The 25165-nt window shown below is 38.0% G+C and overlaps 1 protein-coding gene across 2 annotated transcripts; it reads right to left on the reverse strand.

The window, feature by feature from the left end:
* Positions 1–9295: 9295 nt before the first annotated feature.
* mthfr (methylenetetrahydrofolate reductase (NAD(P)H)) lies at positions 9296–24839 on the reverse strand. 2 transcript variants are annotated; one of them, XM_038289546.1, is made up of 12 exons: positions 24413–24838; positions 23113–23374; positions 22388–22626; positions 21146–21256; positions 20557–20750; positions 18230–18480; positions 15039–15173; positions 14713–14893; positions 12351–12533; positions 12155–12256; positions 11954–12073; positions 9296–10398 (listed from the first exon to the last, which is right to left on the reverse strand). In XM_038289546.1, exons 1-12 carry the CDS (start codon positions 24600–24602, stop codon positions 10177–10179), a joined length of 2190 nt encoding a protein of 729 aa, XP_038145474.1. In that variant the 5' UTR covers positions 24603–24838; the 3' UTR covers positions 9296–10176. The 2 variants fall into 2 exon arrangements, with proteins under 2 accessions (XP_038145474.1, XP_038145475.1); XM_038289547.1 differs by having other exon boundaries at positions 10177–10398; positions 24530–24839.
* Between the last annotated feature and the right edge of the window lie 326 nt (positions 24840–25165).

Consider the following 25165-nt stretch of genomic DNA (forward strand, 5'->3'; position numbering starts at 1 on the left):
TTATCTTTTTCTTCTTCTTCGTCGTCGAGTTTATTTGGCGGTTGACAAACAACTGTAGACGCGCATTACTGCCACCACTGTTTTGGAGTGTGCCAAACTGCTCCCATGAAGCATCATTCCAAATTTTTTTTACTGTTATACGTTTGACCTTTTTTTTTTTTATTTTAAGATAAACCTAACCGACTTACTGAACCTTACTATTCAGTATGGTGGAGTGTTATATATTTTTTCCCGTTTGCCATGTCTTTATAGATCTAAACGAGGCTCGACTCTCCCATGAAAGGCTGTACAGTGATTTTTTAGCATAAAGTAAAATCTTGTTAAACAAAAGATGCTGGTTAAATGGTTAAACAGTCTGCCCCCTTCAATGTTAATCAGGCTCGAGTTTTGTCCCCAGTTTGATTTGATTTAAAGGATAGTTTAACTCCATACATTTCCATCATAGCCCTCTCCCATATGTGTTTCTACTTCCCTCTTTGGTCCAGGATTGTATCACAAGGTCAAATAAAAAAAACCTATTTGGAGAATATTCAGGGTTAATTCATCAGCATCACAGCCATCATTCATTCATTTAGTCAATCAAAGCTTCATTCACCAAAATTATTTCATGTGTTTTAAGTTGATTGTCCACTTGATGGCAGAGTAGTGCTGCTCAATGCTCTATGAAGCTTCATCTCTCCATCATTGCTTATTTCTATCTTCACAAAGATTAATCAACAGCCGACACCTTGAGCAATAGGGGTTTTAAAAAAAAGAAAATGATTAAAGATTTTATTATTATTATTATTTCAGAAGGAAGCAGTTTGTGAGTCTACTATTATAAAGAAAAGCTGTAAATAAAAACTAAAATCACATCAAGGGTTGTGTCTGAGACAAGCCCTATGACTCTCAGTATTTCTCTAAGTATTGTCTCATCAGTTTACTATTATGTTATTTTAAGTTACAGTTTATTTACACATATTTTAGGGCACCTGCGAACTTTTAACCAGTTTTTATCAATGAAACATTGTGATCCCTGGATACCAGTTTGTCATATCACAATCCATTAAAGAAAATAGATCTCCACTAATATTTACCCATATTGATTTTTTTTCAGACATTCACCAGATAACTGTTTTGCCCACATTATCATTTCGCACCCACACACCTTGAAAATAATTTTGATACATAAAAAGTGTATGGAATGCAATAACCAAACAAGAAGTATGAACAGAAATAAAAACAAATAAAGTCTTTCCAAAAATGGCTTAAAAATAAAATGTAATTTTAAGACAAATTGTTAGATACAGACATTTTATAAAAAAAAAATGTCCAGAAAAGCTTAATGGAGTCTAATAAACTCAAGTTTCTAAGTTTCCTTTCATTAATTTTGGCTCAAATATTTAAACCACTTTTGCATGGGTAATTCAAGGATGCACAACATGCACATGCAGTATTCCTTTTAACCTCAGGCAATTCTAGTTTTCCATAACTTCAGTTCCTTTTTTACCTTAAACAGATATCAAATGGACTCAGTGCCATTTATGTATGACTTGCATATATTTCTGGATGGGGTTATACCGTTTAATTGCAGCTATTATAATAACTTTCCTTCCGCTCATTAGGAATAATTAACAGAACAACATCCTGCCTGAGAGATTGGGCAATTTACTTCTTGATGAGTTTAAAAGTTCTAATTTCCATTATTAGTGTAATCATGGATCTCACTGAAGCACATCCCTGGGTTGTTGGCATCATGTCACTCTGTAAATGGGTTTTTAGAAATGTTAAGTCTTGGTTTAATGAGCTGGTTTCTCTAAGACGTTAGGACTGGGTTAAATTTCTCTACTTTCTTAGTTTTAGTGAGAACAGGGGCAGCAGCATTATTGATCAGCTGTCTGATTGACGTTTTGGGTAAACCCGTGAAGATAGCATTGCAGAAATCAATTTAGCAAAAGATAAACACATGGAGGATGAGTATTTCATGATCCCATTGGGACTTCAGTCCTTTGATCCTGGAAATGTTGTACAACTGAAAGAGGACTGTCAAAGTAATATTCCTTTTTGTGCCTCTGAATGTTCAGGCCAAAGACCATCAATACTCTGAGATCTTGACCCTGGTCTGTGTTTTCTAATATAATAAGTGAAGCTGTAACTTAATAATCGTATTTAAAGTGTGTCTCATAAGCCCTGAGTCTGAGGATCCACCATAGCAATGGCTAGATTCCCATAAGGAGAACACTCCCAGAACCATAGCATCCTATAAGCTTCAACATAAAATTCAGCAAACACAATCCAGAACAGTCTATTTCAATCCACAATGACTTGAAAGGATTTCGTAGTACCAGCCTCTATGAAATCAGCTGTGTGACAGTGCTATGGTTCTATTGTGAGTAGTATTTGGGAGCTATGGTATCCCCTTCCCTCTCTCTGAACCTCTCCTGATGCGGAAAATGTGTTGTGGCAGCAACATCATCTCGATAAAAACCCTGTACAAACCTACATACAGAATACCCCTAAGGCAGCTAGCTACCCTAAAGCAGTTGCCATTTTCCTTAAGGGCACACCGAGGAGAGTCATACGATGTCACTTCAGGGTTGGGATCAGTTTGTAACACAGGTAGCTAAATATTTGTTATAACTTTGGAAATTCTGCAGCAACTGCATGTTCGTTAAACCAGGAACTTTAACATCCCATCACTAGGAGGCCCGCTTGAACTCCCAGAACGATGATCTATTGTAAAGTTGTTGAAAAGAGACCTCTGCCATCTAAAAAACACACACAGCAATCATGTTGCATGATATTCGCCTGCATGTTACTTATGTCATTGACAAATTATTGCTCATATTAGTGAGCTAACATTGCTTCCCAAACTCTCCTGTACTTTTATACCTGACAGGAAGACACAAAACCGTCCAGTTATTTAAAAAGTAGTTAACTATTGAAACTGGTTTTTAATATCCCGCTAATAACTAATGAATAAGGATTTGAGATGTCAAGACCTGGTGGAAATACACCAAATTGGATCAATGAGACAGTATGACAGGTTGAACTTTCTTAAAGAAAGTTGTAGGTAGCATTGATGTAAATATTTGTAGATATCCCCAATGGGCAGACATCCACAAACAGGAATCCATAAGCAGTGTGGGAACTGTGCTGCTGTCAGTTGTTTTGTTTTTTCTTAGCAGCTGAATTTGCCTGGTTCTGATTATTGTGTTATGTTTATGGCTTTGATGCTGAAATTTGTAAACTACAGGTCAGTAAAAGTTTGAGTTTGAACAGCCTTAATATTAGGTGTATTAACACGCATAAGGTTATAACAACGATAAACTCATTTATAGATAAATTCAGGCAGCCAAGGTTAGAAAAGAGGGAAGCATTTAGGAGTGGGGACAGACTTGTTATGGTCGTTAAAGTACAGGTTTATCATGGAGAAGCAAGATGTTAAATGAGTGTTTTCAAATAGAATAAAAAAGCACCCCATCTGTCTGGAGGGGGTTCAGAAAGATATAACTTTAAACCTAAAGCTCCACAAGACTCTTGACTAGTAAATAAACTAAACCTGTGACTCCTCCATTTAGCTCCAGTCTCAGTGTTGGCCTAATTAAAGGTAAAGAGGTATAAACTGCAAAAAAAGCTGATCAGCTGTCTCCAGTATTCACATTTTTAACACCTCTCTGGAGATATGCAATGTCTACCAAAGACAATAATGGAGCAGTTCTACTCCACCATCATTAAAGCCATCCTCTCCTCCTCCATCATCATCAGTTTAGCTGCTGCCAACAGTAGGGACAAGGGCAATACATTTCACTGATAGAATACAAAGAATGAATATTGAAATCCTCGTTTTGTTGTGTTTTTAACCATAAAATTATGGTATTTAACCGTGAAATTATTTGTTTAATTATTTTAAACACTCCACAACTTTTCATTGTGTATGCGTGTATATCGTTGATTTTCTATCACATTTTTTGAGTAAAAGTTTTCATATCAATCTTGGTTTCAATTTAATTCAGTTCAAGCTTTCAAATAATATATTTGTCATGATTTTGACGCTGATGCCGGGCTTAATGGCTCATTTCATTCACCTGTCTAACTCTGCCCTGTTCCTCATCAGTGCTTATCTGATCCGCCTACTCCTGCTTCCTATTAAACTCCTTAGTCGCAGCCATCAGTGCCAGATTATTCTTGGGCCTTTGGTGTAGAGAGTTTTCTAGCGTTTCTATAGTTTTCTGATTACCTGATCGGTTTCTGTATTTGGACCTTTGAGCCTGCCTGCCCCTGTCTGCACTGTTTGCCTGGCCTGTCTTCGGACTCCTGTTGGATTCTTCTGTGGACTGAATCTGGATATGCTTCTTGACTTCGCCCTGTGGATTATCCTGCCTTCCTTCATCTGCTGTGATCTGATCTCCTGTCAGCTCTGCAGCCTTCTAGGCTCCCACGTCTGGAATGCTCTGGCAGAATCCACTGCATCTTGTCAGCCGACCAGCTGGAATCATCCTTGTTCTATAGGGACGGACTGAACTGTCAAACCAGGTTAGTGATTAACACATTCATAATCATCCTCCATCAGATTATCATGGTCACTAACCTGTGTTTCTCTCTTGTAGATGTTTTTGTGATAGACGCCCTAACCGCTGACAGCGCAGATCCTGGTTAAATAAAGATTTTAATTTATTCCACTGTCTGTCCTGCCTAAAAAAATTGGGTCTTCTGTTCTGAAATCTTACAATATCATCTGCTTATCAAAGTTTTTTGGGCTTTACAATAAATCTTTTTTTGTGTTGGATTTGATGCTGTTCCTCCAGCAGCTCTGACTCAGTGCATACAGTAGCAATGGATCTCAAAGTCACACTGTAGTCAGTCAATGTCCTGTCCAGTAATCATTTTCAGTGGTGGGTAAAATATCAAGACAGGATATATCTATATATAAATCTATACTTCTTCTAAGCAGATTTTCTATAATTGTGTGTCATTTTGTCCACATTTGTTTTGATTAGAGATAAGTATAGTCCTGGACTTTGTAGTGATGTACAGAATACAATTTAAAAATTCGGAATTTTCTCAGCCTTCTGATGTTCTCCTCAGAGATTTCTGTAAGAAATTTTAATGTGAAAGTTTTCTACGAGCTCATTTACTGATATACGAGAGAAAGTGGAAGTGGACAAGCAAACTTGGTTATATGTTTAAGTTGCACTATTTCTAACAATGTGTTTTCTTAAAAGTCCTTTTTAGTCAATTAAGTCAATGAAAATGAGACTATTGCTGATGGTGTATAGGGTTAGGCAGAGATAACCAGAACATCACTGCCCACCCGAATATGAACTCAGCTTAACGAATGAAGCCGAGTTGTTTATGTGTTAGTGAACACGCTTGCCTTTTACGATTACCAGTGAATGCAACATTAAACAGTGTTAAGAGTTTGCTTATATAGCATTTTCAGTGAGTCATTGGTCCTGATTTTAATATACCAGGATTTTAATGATCCCATCCCGCACCTGAAATTTTCTGGGGGTGACCCACTGAGCATGGTTAAACTTAGTAATGGAATCCCTGACTGTAAATGATCTACCAGACGAATAATTAATGTTGAATACAGTCAGTTTACTTGCCTTAGGGAATGATATTTGGAAAGTTGGACCTTAAAACTCTATTTACAGTCTGCTGTTTCTTTCTTATCTTAGTAGCTGTTTTTGCTGTTGGACAGAAACTTTACAGCATTCTTCCACTGTAGTCCCAAGCTTTCCTGGAAATAGTCACAGCTGTTAATTTTACCACCTGAACAAGGTACATATCACAGGAAAGATTCTAGAATATAAATATTACCTTTAATACACTGATGGTTCTTACAGACCTTCAGTGTAAGAGAGAAAAATGAATAGTCAACCAAAAAAACAGGAAACTAAAGAAAATAAAGAATACACTTAAAAACAATTAAGAATGTATTTGCTCATAATCTGCTTATCCAGGACTGGGCCCTGGCAGCAGCCTGGGAAGTAAAGCCCAGATACCTTGTCCAGCTCCACTCGGGGAAGACATGAGACATAGACCCTCTAGTGTGACCTGGGTCGTTCCATCAACACTGGTGGCCGGGATAAAATCCATGCTGGACAATCCTGCACATCCTCTTCATATTGCGCCTTCAGTCAGAGATGCATTTCATCACGCTGCACCACAGAAAATCATTCTTGCCTGGGGCCATCAAATTTTATTTTATTTATTTATCTAATTACTTTACTATGCGCAATAAGACAGTTATGTGCAATATTTGTAATTTGCTACTGAGCAGCTTTGTAAATACTGTATATATCCTGTGTATTCTGCCATCCTTATTTTATTCTTTTCCTTACCTAATTTTATTCATATCCTTATTTTATTCTTATATCTTATTTTTACTTGCAATCTTAATTATCTCTCTGCTGCAAACAGTTTCACTTCAAGAAAAAAAATCCCAGCAAGGGATTAATAAAGTAATTTTGATTCTGATTCTCCTAGTTTAAATGTGGAGGACATAGAAGATGCCAACATCTGAAGGTTGTTTCAGAAATGTTGACGCGAGAGAGAGCTGTGCAGGAACCAACATCTGTGCAACTAAATAAGTATAAAAACTGTAAGGAAGACTGGCTAAAAAGTTCCCTGCAGTGATGTGTGCATAGCTAAAATGTCAAAGAAAGGAGTTGTTCCTGCCAAAGGTGGATGTATCATGGATCATTTAAGAGCTTCATTTCTTGTTCAGTAAAGAAAGGCAGTCTGTATTTACAACACTAATAGATAAAGTGAGGGACTGTTTTTTTCTTAAAATTATTCTACAGGTAAAGACTGAAATCTAAAGTGTTTATTATGTTGAGCATGAACCTTGGTCAAAGTCTGCTGAGGTCACTCTGTACATGAGGTCCTGGTGTACACCTAAGTTCAAAGAGAGGACTACCGGCTCACACGATGTTTGGACTTATTCCACCCCCTCACGCCATCAATCTGTTAGACATATTTGGCACCGGCAGCTTATGATCCAGTAAGTTACTCAATAAATGGAAAATTCCCACCATACCCTTTACTGTGTGTTATGACCTGGACTTTGTATCTGGAGTCATGTCATGGTAGACATTCACCTAAAAAATCCGTCATTATTACGACATATAACTTTTTACCAGAGGACTCTTTCAACAACTTTGGGAGGAAACAATATTTCCTGTAGTTCTGTTTTAGTTTAATGTGCAAATGGCATTTCTATACATGCATGTGTGAGAATATATCCTATTTTTCTGAAATGATGGTTTTTCTCATAGAAATTTAACAAAATATTGAGAGCTGATGAAATTTTCTTGATGAGAAAAAAACTGGAGATCACATGAATTACATGTTTCATTTTCAGTTGAGTTATTAGCTATTACAAAAACAAACAAACAAACAAAGAAAAACAATGAAAGACTCAGAAAACATTCACAATAGTTCATCATTAACCCTTTCAAAGGTCTGTTCCAAGTCTGGCTGTTTAAAAGGGATCTTCAAGAAAATGAGAGCTGCATTAAGGTTTTTATTATTAAAGCTCCCATGAACTCATAAACTGAGAAATCCCTTCAGTTATTCAACTTGGTCTGCAATAATAATCAAACTCCAATTAGCCATGAGAAGCTTCATACTAGCCCTAATTTCACATGACTTTTTATGGAGGTCAGATAGGGATGGACAATAACTCAATATTAAATGACTGACTTTTAAACACATTTCTAATATTTCAACATTCCATTCTATGATTAAAGCATTTGTCACTGACTGATGTGTTTGCTTCTAAGGGATTTGTTTTTTTTTTAAATCAAACATTTCAAACATGTTATATTGGAGTTTTATGAAATTCTTTTATTTTGTTAATTTGGATATCATAAACATTTTTATAGTATGTAAAATTCTGATTTCTTATTTTTTTTACTTTCTTATTTTAAGTTTTTGCCTTATTGTCCAGCTCTAGCACTGCTGCCTTGTAGTGAGAAGGTTCTGGGTTCAATTTTCGGTCCTGTCTTTCTGTATGGAGTTTGCATGCTCTCCCTGTTCATGCGTGGGTTCTCTCTGGGTACTCTGGCTTCCTCCTACAGTCCAAAAACATGACTGTTAGGTTAATTGGGTTATCTAAATTCTCCTTAGGTGTGAGTGTGTGCATGAATGGTTGTTTGTCCATTTTGTCTCTGTGTTGCCCTGCGATGGACTGGAAACCTGTCGCGCGTAGACAGCTGGAGATAGGCACCAGCACCCCTCACGACCCCAATTGGGATAAACGTGTAAGAAAATGGATGGATGGATGAATGAATGGATTGATGGTTGCCCTGCGATTGACTGGGGACCTGTCCATGGAGTAGTCCGTCTCTCACCTGTAAACTGCCGGAGACAAACACCAGCCCCACAAGGACTTGCCGGGAGAAAATGGATGCATGCCCAGCTCTGGGGCCCCTGACTCACCTTCAAAATCTGTCAATAAAAGAGCTTTTCTCTTACCTTTTACTTTTCTTGGTTTTAAACAAATACCTGCTAACCTTAGTCTCAAAATAGATAGGCAGTTCACACCTATGAAAGAAACATGCAACACAACTTGGTGAAATGAGTAATTTTTAATTCATATTTTTGTTTTTTTTCTCCATCAAATTTAAGAGCATTTCTATATAGGAAAAAAAAACAAAGCACCGTTCAAACATATCAAAACAGTTGATAGATTTTCTGAAAGCGCCATTATCACATTAAAAAGCCTCACTCTACATCTAATATATTGCATGATTAAAATGTGTAAAAGCTTAGGTAACACTCAAACCTCACAGAATTCTAAAAAAAGACAATGAAAAACTTATTAGAACAAAGAAAACATGACATATTCATTATTTATGAGACTGTTTTGTTTTCATTTTTTGTAAAGAGAAATGAGACTCCAAATCTCAAAGGAAAACTGCATATTGTATAAAGGCAACTGCTCACCTTATGGGAAAAGAGCCATTAAGACACATTTCTTTTGATATATAAATCAAGCAAAAGGATTTTTTTATAGAATAAAAAAAACTAAAAGAACAATATAAACCATTTATTCAGAAATATTTCTGCTTATGCCTATATTTCCCTTCACCAATTGGCTTTGAATTGGCAACACAAGATGATGCAAGTTTAGGCAAACCAAAACACTTCTCTTAGCTGTTGTTAGTAAAAAAAAAAACATGTTGTGGTACACAACTAAAATAATAACCACAAGCAAAAAGAGGTTAAAAAAAACAAGGAAAATGATAGATTGCTGCATAGTCAGAGACTAATTACAATTTGCTGGGGTTTCCTTGGAGAAACCTTTTTTTTTTTTTACCAGTTTATTGTAATTAGGGTAAAAGTGGAAAGTGTGTACCGGTAACTTAATCTAAATTTGACCCGCTCGCAGTTTGGAAGAAAAATGTCAGCTGAAAAAAAAAATACAGGTATGAAAAAATCTTTTACATTTGCAAATTCCTTTAACAAGCTTTTAGTTGTGCGTGCTTAGGTATTTCCATATTTGTTATTTTTTTGTAAAAATGTTTTTTTTCGTTTTGACTCCCTCATTTACTTTTGCTGAGCTTTGACACCATCCAGAGATCCATCAGCTGAGCTATTGCCACCTGTAAGCTCATGTTCCAGCCCCATCACTCTTTCAGAGAGAAGAATGAAGGAGCTATTGTTGCAACTAACTGTAATCTCCTCTCATCCAACATATCTTACTACCAGTCCTCTCTCTACAGGTTCATTCAGGAGGTATTGCCATTCGTCAGTGATTAAAGACACTTCGCAGGGTTCCCTTCAAACAGCTTAATAACTTGGAAAAATATTGGCATGTATGCAACTCAATCTGTTTATCAGATTGAAATGAGAAAATATATTTCTCATACTCACTGGATCCGTCTGTATCAGACATCATTAGTTATAAACTGGTGCTACATAAAATACATTTAGCTTTCTTTCCTAATCATGTCGCAGATTTTTTTAAGTCGCTGTATTGCTCCATAACTAAAATGTGCTGCATTTCCTATTTACCTGAAACAGAACATTTTCCATGTTAACATATTCACTCAGCATCTACAAAACACTATAAAAAAATTCAGTTAAATACATTAGCATTTTACTAAGGCACTTAAAAAAACTGTGAAATGAGAAAGGATCCTGAATGATTTCTTTCCTAAACAGGTTCTTTCAAACAGTAATTTATTCTGAAACGGCCCCATCGCTGAGCACGTCGGGCGGAGCGTCCAGGAGCTCGAACATGTCGTCGATGACCTGCCATAGACAGTTCTCCAGAGGAAAGTCATTGTCCACCAGATTGACCAGGAAGTAGTTATCATGGATGTATTTGATGATCATTCGTGACGGCGACTCGTCTTCGTAGAGTTTGGCCCACTGTTCGATCCACAAAGCAAAGGCCTCATCCTGAAAACACAGGAACAAAGATGTGCATCTAGTATCTTCACAACATAGTCTGCTGCGTTGATTTATTCTGAAGCCTTTTCAACACCATGATAAAAACAATCAGTAATTCTATTTAATAACTTTGGGGAAAAAACGTACCCATTTTTGTAATTTAAACAACGTCAATTTTAGTGTTATTGAAAAAGAAACAACAGCTAGTTTAGTTTATTTAAATTAATTTATAAATATGAAAAATCTAAAATAAAGTTCAAAAAGCAGCTTCAGAGGACAGAAAATAAAAGAAAAACAGAAGATATGACAGTTGTTTGTTTTAGGAGACACGCTATATAATATATATTACATTGGAATTATACTAAAACCACTTAAAAAATAAAGTTAAAACTCTTATCATTACATATTCTAGTTCTATTACTGAAGGAAAAAAAAAAAAAAAAAAAAGGTTTTAGGAACAATGACTATACAATGCCTCATTATCTTGTTTTTCTATCAATCAAAGGTGGGTAGCTTTGGGGCTCGGGTTGAATTCTCAATGCAATCTTCTTGCCATGGTCTTTCATGCTTCAAATTCAATGTGACATGACAGACGTCAGACTGAATGGTTCAGGATATAATAATATATCATCTGCGCTGCTGCCATCAACACTTTTGTTTATAGATGTTGGAGCTTGGCCTGTTTTTCAGTGTAGTCCTGTTTCTCTGAGACTGGCTGGATGTGCTCTCTTCATCATCTGACATGGGAGCTGGCTTGGAGCTCGTCTGTCTGGCTGTGTGTTTCCTTGACGGGCCGCCTGTGCAGCTGGTTTACAGTTGCCTTTTGTATCTCTGCTTCTTTTTCTATGTCTGCTTCTGTCTCCTTGAACCCCAGTGGGCCTCGGCAGATGGCCGCTCACACTAAGCCTGGTTCTGCTGGAGGTTTCTTCCTGTTAAGAGGGAGTTTTCCTCTCCACTTTGGCTACAAGAACGCTTAAGAGTGAGGGATTCCCTTTGATTCAATGAGTCGATGCAATCAACTGGTTTTCCTTGGATAGAAAACTTTGAACCAATCTGAGTTTATGATCTGGTTAAATTGTCTCTGTAAAGTTCCTTAAGATGACGTGTTGTTGACCCTATATAAATAAACTGAATTGAATTGATAATGACCCGAATGCTCAGAGAGAGAGAACGTAGACGTCTCACTGTAGAGCACTGTTTATGGACATAATGATGGGTGTGACTGTCACTAGAAGTCAGGATGCCGGTGTCTCTGTGTTATTATTAAAGTCTTTAGCAATGGAGAAGTATGGAAAAACTGCCCCCACCTAATAACAGTGACCATTAGACTGCTGCTGCAGAGAAGTCTGTAAAGGAGCTCTGGCAGTGGCGTATAAGTTGGATAAAATGTTGCGCAAATGTTCATACTGTAGACACTATGGAAAATACTTTAGTGGCACATGTGAGAGATTTTTCTGATTTTATTGGAGAGTGAAAAGATCAGATGTGGATTAACCAGAGGAAATTCCTGTTGTCTAATAACCAAAGACTCCTGAATTCCTTCAAGCGACACTGGGTAACTTACCTTCCAGTACATGAAGCTGACTGGGTCGACCACAGTGGGCTGGACAATCTCTCTGCCTGGGAAGATGCCCCATGTAACCGCATTGGGCTGCATCTCGTGTGCGTTGGTCATGTTACGTCCCTGCATAGAAAATAATCAAAAGGCCTCTTTTAAATCTGTTCTCACACACTGACTAGAAAGAGTGTCACTGCTTAGACCTACGTGCACATTGACAATGTGATAGTTGACACGAGGCTCGTATTTCTTCAGGACCTTGAGGAGAGCCGAGACATTTTCACTAGAGGTGAAAAACTCAAGGTAGGCCTGTTGGATGGAAAACAGGACAACTGAGACATCATGTCAGACCCAACAGGACAAAACAGGGCGGAGCTTCAATGTCCAGAATAAAGCGTTTCACCTTCTGAAAGACGTATCCCCCTGGCGGACCCCAGCCTACTATGGGGTCTGTGGAGGGTTTGCCATTGATATTGGGCTGAGAGTTGATAGTGAGGACTCCACGTTTGTTCACCTTCTCAAGCTCATCTTTTAAAAGGTTGGTCTCTTGGGCCAATGGCTCATCGTTCCAGGGTAAACACATCACCTAAGGATGGAGAAAGAGATCCAGGCTTAGCCAAACATAAAATGAAGACCCATACAATGATAAGGCAGAAATTAAGATTTAAATATACAATTTTTTTTATCTCTTTTCCTTTTTTCCAACTTCCCTGAAAACGAATTGACAGACCGATCCATTTCTAATAATCATGGCGCCTCGGTGGAGTTGGCTCCAGCGCCATCTAACCATGACCAGACTACATGTACAGCTCAAGAAAAGTATGTTTTGTGACTCCAGGGGGAACAAAACATAGATCCAAAAACTTGAATGCTGTTTAAAAAGTTAAATTTATTTTCTCACCAGGTAATTATGCACTCAACCAAAAAAAAGGGAAAATCTTCCTTTTGTCTGATCTAAACCTAGGTCCTTGGGTTAAACATCTTTATTATCCATCTATCTTCCTGTTGGTCAAGTCATCAATCACTGGGCAGTTTCCTTCACCGTTAAGCTGATGACCCACAACTAAATATAAAACCACAGAGTTCCACAGTCCTCTTTATTCTTATCATTATCTATAATTATTATCTGTCTCAAGGAATAAAAGCTGTGACTGGAGCACTGTTTCCTCCTGCAAACCAATTAAAAAAATGGAAGCTTATAGAAACTGGCAGGCCTCATCAGACTCCAGTAGCATCTACAAATTCAATCACCTTCTCTGCGGGCAATATACCTGTCTTCAATTCAGTCACTGACCCTTACAGACATGAACCTCATCTCTAAACAACATATAAATAACTATGCAGAAATATTCTTTGAGTTTGATTGCTGAAATGTCAATCCAACATCATTGTCTCCATTAGACTAGAAAACTGTAATGCGCTTCATTGCGATCTTGAGCAAGAGTTTGCAGAGATCCCATTCAAACTCTAGTGAGGCAAAACAGCCACACACCTATTTATTTTCTAACATCAGCTTTAAGTCTCAAAAAAACTAAAACTATGGTTTAGTTTTAGTCATTTCTACCCTACAATCAATCATTTTGTCCCATTTAGTATAAGCAACATGTTCTGAGTGGAAGTCTCTCTACCATTATGAAGATTAACTCCAGACCTAAACTATAGAGCATCTGTGGAGGAAGCTTCAGAATCAAAAGGCAGTTTTCAAATCCCACAAACTCGAAGCCAATTCCTGCAGGTAAATCATCAAATGTTGAATTGCCTCAAAGGATGCTTCAAGTAAGTTTGTTTTTAAATTTAAATATATTAGAGGTAAATTGTATTTTAAAACTTAAGCCTTTTTACTGCTACTAACTAATGTTATTAAAATGCATCAGAAATAAACCTCTTGTCCCAATGAACAATGAATAATTTTACGTCTAAAACTCACGTATAGATAAATGTGGGCTTATCTACACGTGTTAAATGACACAATGATGCAGCTGGCATCTGGTGTTACAGATACCAATTCAAATTAAGTAATTAATTAAATACTTAATTAATTAAATACTTAATTATGCATGCATGCATTAGTAGAAAGCTGCACCTGTATTTTTTTAATGTTCTGATGCAGTATCCTCTGTGATCTATTCCCACAGTAAATTACATTTTCATCCCTCAAAGCCTGTACATAATTTCAAACAACTCAAATAAAACTGCAAGCTGCTACTGCAAGTTTAAAACTCTGGTTCCCACAGTAACAATATACAGAGAAGATCCTGAAAGACATTGAAAAAAAAAAGTGTGTTTCAGAGGTATTTTGCCAATAAGACAAATAAACAGAAAATCCAAAGGACACGGAGCGTTAATGCCGGTTGTGCAAGTACTACAATGATTTAAAAAGGTCAGGAGTGCCTCTGTGTCTGTGACAGTGAAGTAATAAACATGAGCTAACACAAACACCAGCCATTACCTCACTCTTCTTGGGACAAATTAACAAAGGAAAATTACTGTATGCAGTTTCATTGAAGTGACATAAAACCCGAGGATTTATTGAAGAATGCACCTTTTTACTTATGTTGACAGTATCTAATAATGTTATTATAGAGGAAACACTAAATATTTAATAAAGATGATAAATTTGAATTCTAAGGGAAATGTTTGACATGTTTTCCAAGCAATACAAACAAGGCTTTAAGAAATATCTCAGCAGGTTTTGACATTTGACATTACTTTCCTAATGAGCTGTAAGGATACCAACTTATGTGTCTGTGCATCGACTTATTTACCCTCTGTCCAATTCGGTTTGGCTGGGCAGTGATGTAGCATGTGAAGACCTCAAAGACGCTTTGTTCGTTCTTTAATTCCTCTCCCCACATCTGGAGAAGGGCTTCCTTAGAGGATTTACTTTTTAAGTAAAACAGGTAGTAGTCATTAAGCTCCCCAAAAGCTGGAGATGAAGAGTTTCCCCTAAAGAAAACAGCAGAGCAGTGAAGTCAAACTCACACTATCCACCACTGCAGTTCACTCAAATACTTCAGGTTTTAATTAGAACTAGAACTCACTAAGAAAATATATAAATGACTGAAAACAATTTGTCTCTGATTAGGCCTACCATCGACCGTTGGGGAACTCGTCCCAGTCCTGTGTCCTGTAGATATAGCTCTTTGGTCTTGAGGCCCAGAAAATGGGTCGGACATCTTCCACTTTCCGTTTAGGGTTGGCACTAACAGCCCAAGGAAGAGGACGCCTAGCAAAAACAAGTTGTAAGACAAAAAAAAAAAAAAATGTTCAAGGGGAATCCAGCCTCAAAGCCATAAACGTGGAGAGAAGAAAGTCGGAACAAAATTTCACGCAAGTTGAAAACTCTAACGTATGGCTAACGTTAACCAGTCAGGGGATGCATGTGGTTGTGATGTGGGGTTAAGCAGCTTTTCTTCAGTCAAAAACTTAACAGGTGGGGAAAATGGCTGAACTGTGTGTGCTCTGAGCCGTGAACCAGTGTTGCACCATATTCTGTGCCCCATCATAAATTGTGACTCATTGAGCACAGAATGTGGTGCAACACCGGTTCCTGTAGCTAATATCCAATCGGCTAAGCGGATAGACGTGCTTCCCATTTAACGACGCAGTGAAGCAACCTGGGTGGAATTTCGCCGTGGTGTCTGTGACAGGGAGGTTAAATGTAAAAAAATGACCAACGCTAGGCCATCCACAGGGAAGAGCGACCGTTTGGTATCCTTAAAAAAAGAAAAATGCTCTTTTGCCAGTTCTTTTTTTTTAACATACCAAAGCCAGTAGAGGGTTGGTTATACCCGGCAGCAGTGTGTCGCAATAAACTTGTCGCAGATACTTCTGATTTATGCCCAATATTGAAGCGTGGTCTGTGCTGTTATTCCACGCCACAACGCAAGAGGGACAATCATGAACTAGCTGCGGGTCTGTGGGTACGGCCGCAGCAGTGAGGAAGTAGGGGCAAGTTTGAGTGACAATGGAGACTACATGAAGGCGAAAAAGAGCAGGTGGATCCTGGTGGAAAAAGGGTCCCAGCATTTTCTCGCACCTCGCTCTTCTAGCTGGTCCATCTTCATGAGTCGTTTTCCTCAATGGCGGTCATACAAACAAAATAATCCGGTAAGGTACCAAACAGGAAATACACATAGGGCCGGATTTATCAAGATCCAATTTTGCGTGCAGTAATTTGCGCTCGCAAACTGGAATTTTGCGCGAGGGGCTGAACCATGGTTTGCGGGTGATTTAACAAGAGCGATTGCGTAACTGGTGGCAGGTGCAAAACTGTTGGAGACGCCCTATTTAAATGATGGTTTTGCGCGTTTTGTGGTTTGCGGCAAAGTAGTTTGTAGTTTGTGCAAACTAGTGCATTAAGAAATTTTAATCTATATATATATATATATAGGCCTACTTTGGCAACCTTTATTCCCTAAGGTGGTATGTGTCTGAATTTCTACTTCACTGCAGTAAAAAAAAAAAAAAAAACAGGTGTTTTGTATTGGCCTGTATGCACATATCACATGGCTCATACCCGCAGCATTTGGCAGGTTGCTCCACAGGCGCAGGGGGAGAACCCCGACCCCGTCGGACAGCACTTCGGACAGCACTTCTGAAAAAACGAGATTGGGAGATCCCAGCTCTCGCTGCAACCGTACACTGGAATGACCCAGATGCAAAAAAGTGCAATGTTGCAAGGAGTTTTGTGATATCTGGTATTGCGTGGGTCCTCCTTGTGGCTGGCTCCAAATCCATTCGGAGTTCCCCCAACAGCTCCAAAATGGCAATGCTGGATAAACGATATGTTTTGATGATCGTTTCCTCCTTCATTCCAAAAATATTCACACGGAGTGAAAAAATGCGTTCTCTGCGTCTCCTTGCTTCATTTCGATGTCTCCTTCTTGCGACAATAACCGCTGCCATGTGTGCGCAATTACGCATACAGACCATTTGCACCTTCTTTTGAAACGTGTTAAATATAGAGTCAGATACCGTTAGCAAAATTGCTTTCAGATTTGATAAATCACTTTGCGAGTGCTAAATTAATATATTTACATGTTCTCCTCCCACAAGACGCACTTTTGCGTGTAAACGCCCCATATTGCATATTCATTGCAGAAAAAGTACTAAATGGATAAGAGGCGCTATTTAGCACGTTTTAAAGACCAAATCCTTTTAGCACGCTGTTGATAGATCAGTTTGTACATTTTAGCGTGCGCAGTGAAATAGCTCACGTTTTAATACACGCAAACCTTTGATAGATCCGGCCCTTAGTGTAGAGTGGAATTAGATTTGACCAATCAGAGGCCACCTGACTGCGGACATCTACAATTTTGGAGCGGTACACCAGAGTGTTTGCGGAAGGGGCGGGGGCATATTTGCGTTCACTACGCCACACACGTAGCTGAACTGCTTTCTGAGTATAAACCAAACTGTAGTGTGACATCACCGACAGAAAATGGCTATCCAACATGCTGGATTGACAAATGATAGCGACAAAAATACTTCTGAATCTTCATTAAGTGAACTTATTTCAATGGACGACAAACAGAACTCAGTCGGCCAACAGGTCCTGCAACTGCTGAACCATATGTTCAAGCCTGATGCCTCATAGGAGGAGGAAAATGTTTAGCCTTTATTTTAAGGCCACTCAAAGAATCTCCCTAACCTCTTCAAAGCAATGCATTGCCACACACCTCTGCGTCGTTGCAGGTTACTGAAGAAATTTTTAGCATCTGTCAGATGGCATGACCCTACTGGTTTTGTGGCTTCAGCGAAATATTTGGTTGCTAAGGTGGTTGCTATGGCGCATTTTCGGATTTGGCTGAACAATCAATATTGTTTGCCGTTCGTTACGAATAACCATCTAGTCATTTCTGTGAAAAAAATGTAAGCTCAATTTCTCTTATCAACTAACCTTTCTTCCCATCTATAAAAGCACAGTTTCATGCAAACATTACGGCCATTAAAATTCAGTGCATCAGCCTAATTTCAGTGTAAATTTGACAACTTTCAGCGTAACCAGTGTCAGTGCTGAAATGCTCTGGACCGAACCCTGAAGAAGGGAGACCATGTCAGTCAAAGGGCCGATGTACTATTTTTTTATAAGAGTATCAGCCTAAATTTCAGCACAGTGGGATCAAGTTTCAGCATTTGAAAATAGCATTTGCCAAACATTAAAAAAAGACTATATTAATGTGTGGAAAGAAGAAAAAAAGCATATGGTTTCACAACACAGAACTATGTGTGCAAATGTGGATTTCCTTTTTCACTGTCACCGATGCATTTCACACCTACCTGGGGTCTTCTATCCAGAGGCCCAGCTGTCGGAGGACCTCCATGGTTGCAACTTCTCGGTTCAGTGTGTAAAAATGGAGGCCGGGTACCTTTCCGCTGTCCAGCAGTTCGCGACACATCCCCACTGCCTGGTGGATTCCATAGTTACGGATAGCAGCATCGTTATCTTTGATGGGTTCAATTACTTTGGTGATCTCCTCTGGTACTTCAAGTTTAGACAGCTTGACAAGCTGACGTAAAGACTGGTATCCCTGTAAAAATATAAACATACAATTAGAGTCAACATACCAGGGGACTCCAGTTTAAACTATTCTTCTTTATTCTACTTCAGGCAGTGTATATATCACTAGGCCAAACAAAGAATGTGGCTCTCCCATCTTCTCCACACAAGTCGCCAGAACTCTTCAGTCATAAGGACACAGTCTAGTATTGTTTTAAAATTTTTTTTAGATCTGTGCTTTTTTTACACTGTCAAACACTTTAATTTAGTGTCCCATTTTAGATCCTTGGTCAACGCATAATCTGGAGTAGGGTTTTAAAAAGTCCCCTGAAATGATCCATACGTATCTGGATACAGTACTAATTTGTAACGGTATACATATTAAACACAATTGCTATTGTTGCTATTGTTAATTTTAGACTCATAGTTTATTTGCAAATTAAAAGAAAAATACCCCAAACAACCTAAAATTATTGTTAAAATGTGTTAATTAGGTTATACAGTTTTCATTTTTGCATGAATTTTATTTTACAATTCTTTTCACAATTTTTTTTTTAATAAATTAATAAAATCTGTGATTCTGTTAAGAAAGCAAGTGCGGTGTTGAGATTAAAAAAGGTTAGTTTTTCATGTTAATAGGTTTTTTTTAACTCCATGGTATTGAAAAGGGTATCCAGTATCAAATATTTTGCTTTGTATTGATATCAAGTTATAAATTGAATTAATGTGCTAATTAAAATGTTGACATATTTAAAAGAAACTGAGAAAATGTTTTAAAGACAATTCAAGGAAACATTTACATCATATTTAAATAGATAGAAACGACAACAATGAGAGAGAAATATTCAAAGATCTATGTACCTTTTCTGTATGCAATGAAATATTTTCTAGGGATATAATTTAGGGTTTCCTTTTGGTAAAAATTAAAGAATGTTTAGTATCACCTCTTGAGAGCTGGAAGAAAACAAATATTGATAGTAAAGGGATTTTTTACACTTGGCAGAGGACGATCAGCCACAAAGTTTATTAAGTAGCGAGAGCAGGTAGAGACATACTGCTAAGAGCGAACCGTCAGAGTGGAGCGGGAAGCGCAGACTCGGAGCTAAGCTCGTGCAAAGACATATTTCTGCACAAACATAGATGGAAGATCAGAGCAGTTTGTCAGAGTTGAACGTACACTACCGGAGTAATCCTTGTTATTTTTTCAGACCCTACCGCTGCTGCCATGATCCATCTGTGCTCCTGCAGCATGTGCAACGCTACACGGTAGGTGGGCAGCAGGATCAAACAAGACGCAGCTACATGGCTGATACTGATTAACAGATTACAGCACAATGATGCAGTTTCAACGTCTGACTGACGACCCGCTAACTTTTATTTTGTATCGTCTTGTCGATGAAAACTCAAACCAATGACTAGTTGTGCTTTAGTCAGCAAAGATGCACGTTTAGCTCGTCAGTTTTTGTTATGATAAAACAAAAAAGAGCATCAAGAAATTATTTTGTCATCCTCATCGTTGACGAAAACAACACTGCTTTTGTAAAATAACATTTTCCCTATATTAAAGGGGAATGCCGTTTTTTTTTTTTTTTTTTACATTTGGCCCTTGATTTTACGTTATGACATCATGTTCTACTCACCCATATCAGTTTTGTCTCATTTAGAGCTGTTCTGAAGATATTCGGTTAGGTTATATCCAAGTAAAGTCTTCCCATGGGCAAATGACTTGAAGGCACGAACTAAACTGTTCATTATTTATCAGTTATGGTATGCCAGTATTTATTACATGTAGGCGAATCACTGTCGCCCTGATATCCGGTGCTGTATTTTTTATATTTATATTTTTTTTAAATAAAGCGGCGTCTAGTCTAAAAAATAGTCAGCAGATTAATCAGTAAGAAAAACAGAAACAGGGAGCTTGGCGGTTTAGATACTTCACTGCCTTTTATGAACAAAGTCCAAACATATTAATGTGCCATTTTATCTAATCAGTAGGTATAATTTACAAATGAAATGTTTAAGCCACGGAAAAAGTGTCCTCAGAGGAGAATAGGTGAATGGGTTCATGGCAATGATATAACCGTTTCCTAGAAAGAGTCCTTTGTACCTGAATGGGAAAGATTCCAGGTAGGATGGGACACGTGATGCCAATTGCCCTGCAGTCATCCAGGAACTTCAAAAACGTGTCAGCCCTGAAAAATAGCTGTGTTATGATAAAGTCCGCCCCTGCATCCACTTTCTGCTTCAGGTGCTGGAGATCCTGCTGATAGCTTTCTGCCTCAGGGTGGCCTGTTGGGTAGCCTGCAAACAAACTCTGAAATGACTGGAAGCTCAGATTGATGTGAGGGATTAACATTGTGTAAAAGATAAAATTGCTTAGTGGGAAGCATGAACCCCAGCCTTCCCAATAGTTTACCACGGGAATCCTTAGATCTAATTGATTACAACTGATGTCTATGGTCTTTCTCATGATCTATAATTTCTGCACCTGATTTTTATCTAATTAAATGGTTTATTGAGAAATGCAGAGGGTATCGAAATGATCCTAATCATTCAGAAAAACTACTGAAATATAGAACACTGGGAAACTTAGTCAGCAAAAAAAAAAAAAAACATACATACAGACCAAAAATAAAAAAAAAGCTACAAGCTAAGAGAGGTTTCAGTTTTCACTCTGGGAAACTGAAAAGACATACCAGCAACACAAATATCAAAGTATTCATCAAACTCTGATCGAATGTGTTTGACGAGGTCAACGGCGTAGCTGAAGCCTCCTTCCTCCTCCTCCCAGTCGTCTCCCACTGGATCTGCAGAGAGGTGTGGAACAAAAAAAATTAGCTTTAACAGTTAGTGTGTAGATGTTGTGGGCTGGTAGCATAATCTATTAATAAAACAATATTTAGTGAATGCAGCTAAAAAAAAAATTAAACCAGCTGTTTGTTAGTCCATCAAAGAATGTTTAAGCCAAGTTGCAGCAGACCCAACAAGAAGTGTAAGTAAGACTGGAACATCAGAACCAAACCCTGGCATAAATCAAACCTTAGCAATGAAATATTTTAAAGACATTTTTAATTCTCACAGAGGAAAATGCAGAGAGGAGCTAAAAGATCATTCCTCTCCTTTAACTGCTTTTAGCTGTCTGCTGGCTAATAGTTAGCATGAACTGGTTTGTCTCTTTAATTTAACATATTATATATTGTGCAATCATCCTCTAAGAGGGTCTGGTTAAACTGGAAAGAATGCATCTTTCTATAGGATCACTAATGCAAACTTTACAGTAAAAGCCCAAGTAGAAAGTATTTGTTTCTCCTTCCCTCTTACAAGCTGTATGTCTGCACTGAGTAAACACACATTTGCTCAATGATGTGCGTTTGCTGTGACAGAGCAATGACAGACATCATGAATGCATTGGAAACATGCACTTAATCAAAAGAGTGACAGCAGAAAAAAAAGAACAATCTGGACATATTTTTTCTTACTGAGACTAAAAGGGCTGCACATTAAGTCTGAAAGAAGAGAGTCTCAAGCCTTTTCCACCAACAAACAGCAAAGGATCATAGTGTTCAAATATCTATAGGACCATGGAATTGAATGAATAAAGGCAAGTTTATATACTGAATTATAAAATTAAAAAAAAAATAATAAAAAAATCGATGAAAAATTATATATTCTACATTATTGTGGTTAAATTCTGCTACAACTGTTGTTGCAGCTGGAACAATTCACACCAACCCTGCACACTAGTACTGCCACATAATTTCTTAGAAGTCCAAGTTAAGTGTGGCTCCTGCTTTCTAAGAATTTAAAGCAGCAGGCCCATGAAGCTCTTATCTCCTGAGGCATACATGACAAAACTCCTAACCCAACAAATGCCACACATCCCAGAGAGGGGCTCCAAGAGCATACCTGTCCTTAGCAATGCATGTTAGTTCCCTTACCTCCCCTTAGAGCCATGATGTTTTTCAGCCCCAGACGCTTTGCTTTAGCCAGGTAGCCTGTGATCTTCTCCTTGGTTTGGTTGCAGCAGGTGAGGTGGAGGATGCTCTCCAGGCCGCAGTAATTCACTGCTGTGCTAGCAATCATCATAGATGAGGTCTCTTTGTCTGAGCCTGGGTCTCCAGCTGGGTGCCAGGTGATATCAATAAAGAGGGGTCCTCCAGAACCCATTCGGTCAAATCTGTTACAGGATGAAATTATACTCATTTGATTCTCAAACAAGCTCTCAGCTAAGATTTTACTGTAACTTGAAGTCATCCAAGTAGTGCACTTCAAGTTTTCTGGAGTTTTTCCTTTAGATCATTCACTTAGTTTAAGCTGAGCCTTCTCATCTCAGCTCACAGATGCCCTTCTAAAAAAAAAATTCCCATAAATATTTCTCTAAAAAAAAGTCCTAGAAGAGGTGAGGTGACAACAGCTGTAAAGAAACTAATACAAACCCAAAAAACACTTTATTCACAAACACAAGGGGTTGACTTTTTGGTTTTTAGTTACGATTATTAAACTAAGGAGCTATGTTGTTAAAAACAGAACCATTTTGAAAAACTATATATTTTAGGGTCTGGTTAAACTTGAAATTGGAACCACAAGTTACAATTTGCTGTAATTAAGACCGTTTATCGCTAAAACACATGGGATAAGATTTAGGAAGCACATTAGAGCGTACCTTGAGATGAGGTTGACAGCCCCGCTAGCTGTGCGAGGAGGAAAGAACTCCAGAGAGAACCAATGATCTCCAGAATCAATCCTCTTCCTCATCTTTTCTCGCAGTCGGTCAATGCGATCTGCATCTAGTACTGGCGTTGAGCATCGAGAGCTCTCCTTGGAGCTCTCCCCGCTGCTGTTGCTGGCTGCGCTCGAGTCGCCTTTACATGAATGCCAGCAGCCATCCACTTGTTGAACTTGGTTCACCATTTTGGTAAATAAAGCTGGATAAAGAAAAAAGAAAATGTTGATGATAATCTCTGCAACATTGGAAAGGTGTAGCTATATCACTTTGTTTCACTTCACATAAACTCTGTATTTATAGTTGATCAATAAAGACATCTGATTTTATAATCTCTTTCTGCACTGCACCATAGTAAAAATTATACTACTATTTATGTGTATTTTTTATTTCAGCTCATGTAAAGAATTTCTTAACATTTTACAATCATTTAAAGAAGAGATTCAGCATTTTTTGGTGCAACACTGAAATCTTTCCCCATGAAATGTAACTTTATATTGAATTAAGTTTAATTCAATCTCACAATTTTGGAGAGTAAGCTGGAATTTGGAAATGTAATTTCTTTTCCAGATTATCTTTAGTGCTACAGATAATAAGCCTTCTAATTACAGACATGTATTTTACAGCCATTATTTCAGCACTTGACCTACTTCTCCTTTAAATGGATACTTTTCTATTCATCTTTCTGTACTTCCAACCTTGTTTTAATATAAACCTGTCAATTATTTTTCAAATGTGTTGCATTAAATCCTCTGAATATTGTCCATCAGATGCAAACTGATTCAAATAAAGATCCAGATCCAGTGGCATCATATTAAAATAAGCTTGAATTAAAGCTAATGGTGGATCAACAAAGTATCAATGAGATGCTGGGAATTAGTTTTCTATTTGCAATAATTACCAACACACTAAACCGAGTTAGAAATGTATTTTTATTTTCCAGAATTTGCACATAACTTGGTATATATATGTCTTATTGATTTTTCCCCAATGTTAAATCTAACGTTATGACCAGTTACAGCTCTTGATTAGCCTTTTAAGCAAATATTCTTTAGCTTAAACTTTAGTGATAATATATTATAGTATTACTACCCTTAAATGAGTAGAATTTTGGGGTACCCACTTCTCCATTTAACTTCATCAGATCAAATCCACACACAAAGAAATACATAAATAAACGTTGATAGCCCATTAGCTCACTGTGGGATTAAAAACGAAACGTTTAGAAATTAAACTTTACTTTTTGGATCTAATCCTAAAACGGCAAACGCAGCTGCTCCCCAAAACCGATCCTTACAACACCCAGCGTTTAAATTCACATTCAAAAGGGTTTCTTGTGAAAGAGCAGACTGCCTACCTGCTCCAGCCCTGCGGGGTTCAGGGAGCCAATCTGTTAACGAAGGATCCAGATCCAGAAGGACCTCATGCATCGGCGGCTCTGGGGTTCTTGTTTCCAGACGGATGCTACTAAGTGCCGGACCGTTATGGTCCCTGTATCAAAGATGGACGCAAATCGGTCGTTAATTATTTTTAACAAAACAACACTGATGCGTCCTCTTCGTATTGATGTTTGAAAGCATGTGTCGATTAATCCAAGATGTTTGAGACGTTAGGTTTGTATTGATGACGCATGCTGGGGTGGGTGTTTAAAGGACCCTAGCGAGTTGCCGTACCACGTGAGCGATTCCTTATTTAAAATGTAAGACTGTGGCTCTGTTCGAAAACCTAGGACGGGTCCTCCAAGGACGCGGTCTACCTAGACTGGATCCTTCGAAGTCCTTGAAAATAAGGAGACCGGAAGAGTTTTGGCTGTAAATTCGACCAGGTCCACCCTTCGGCGGGTTTTACCGCCGTATGCTCTGTTGCTTAGCAACCGTGAACGTTGACACACAAAGCAGGAAAAGAATGAATACAGAAGTTTTCAAAACTGTTTATTTATTTATTTTTTATTGTGAAGTGAACAAAGACTACACTCACAAGAATCCAGAGTGGA

This window comes from Cyprinodon tularosa, unplaced genomic scaffold (genome assembly GCF_016077235.1).
Source record: "Cyprinodon tularosa strain WSP-4 unplaced genomic scaffold, ASM1607723v1 ctg27, whole genome shotgun sequence".
Lineage (NCBI taxonomy): Eukaryota > Metazoa > Chordata > Actinopteri > Cyprinodontiformes > Cyprinodontidae > Cyprinodon > Cyprinodon tularosa.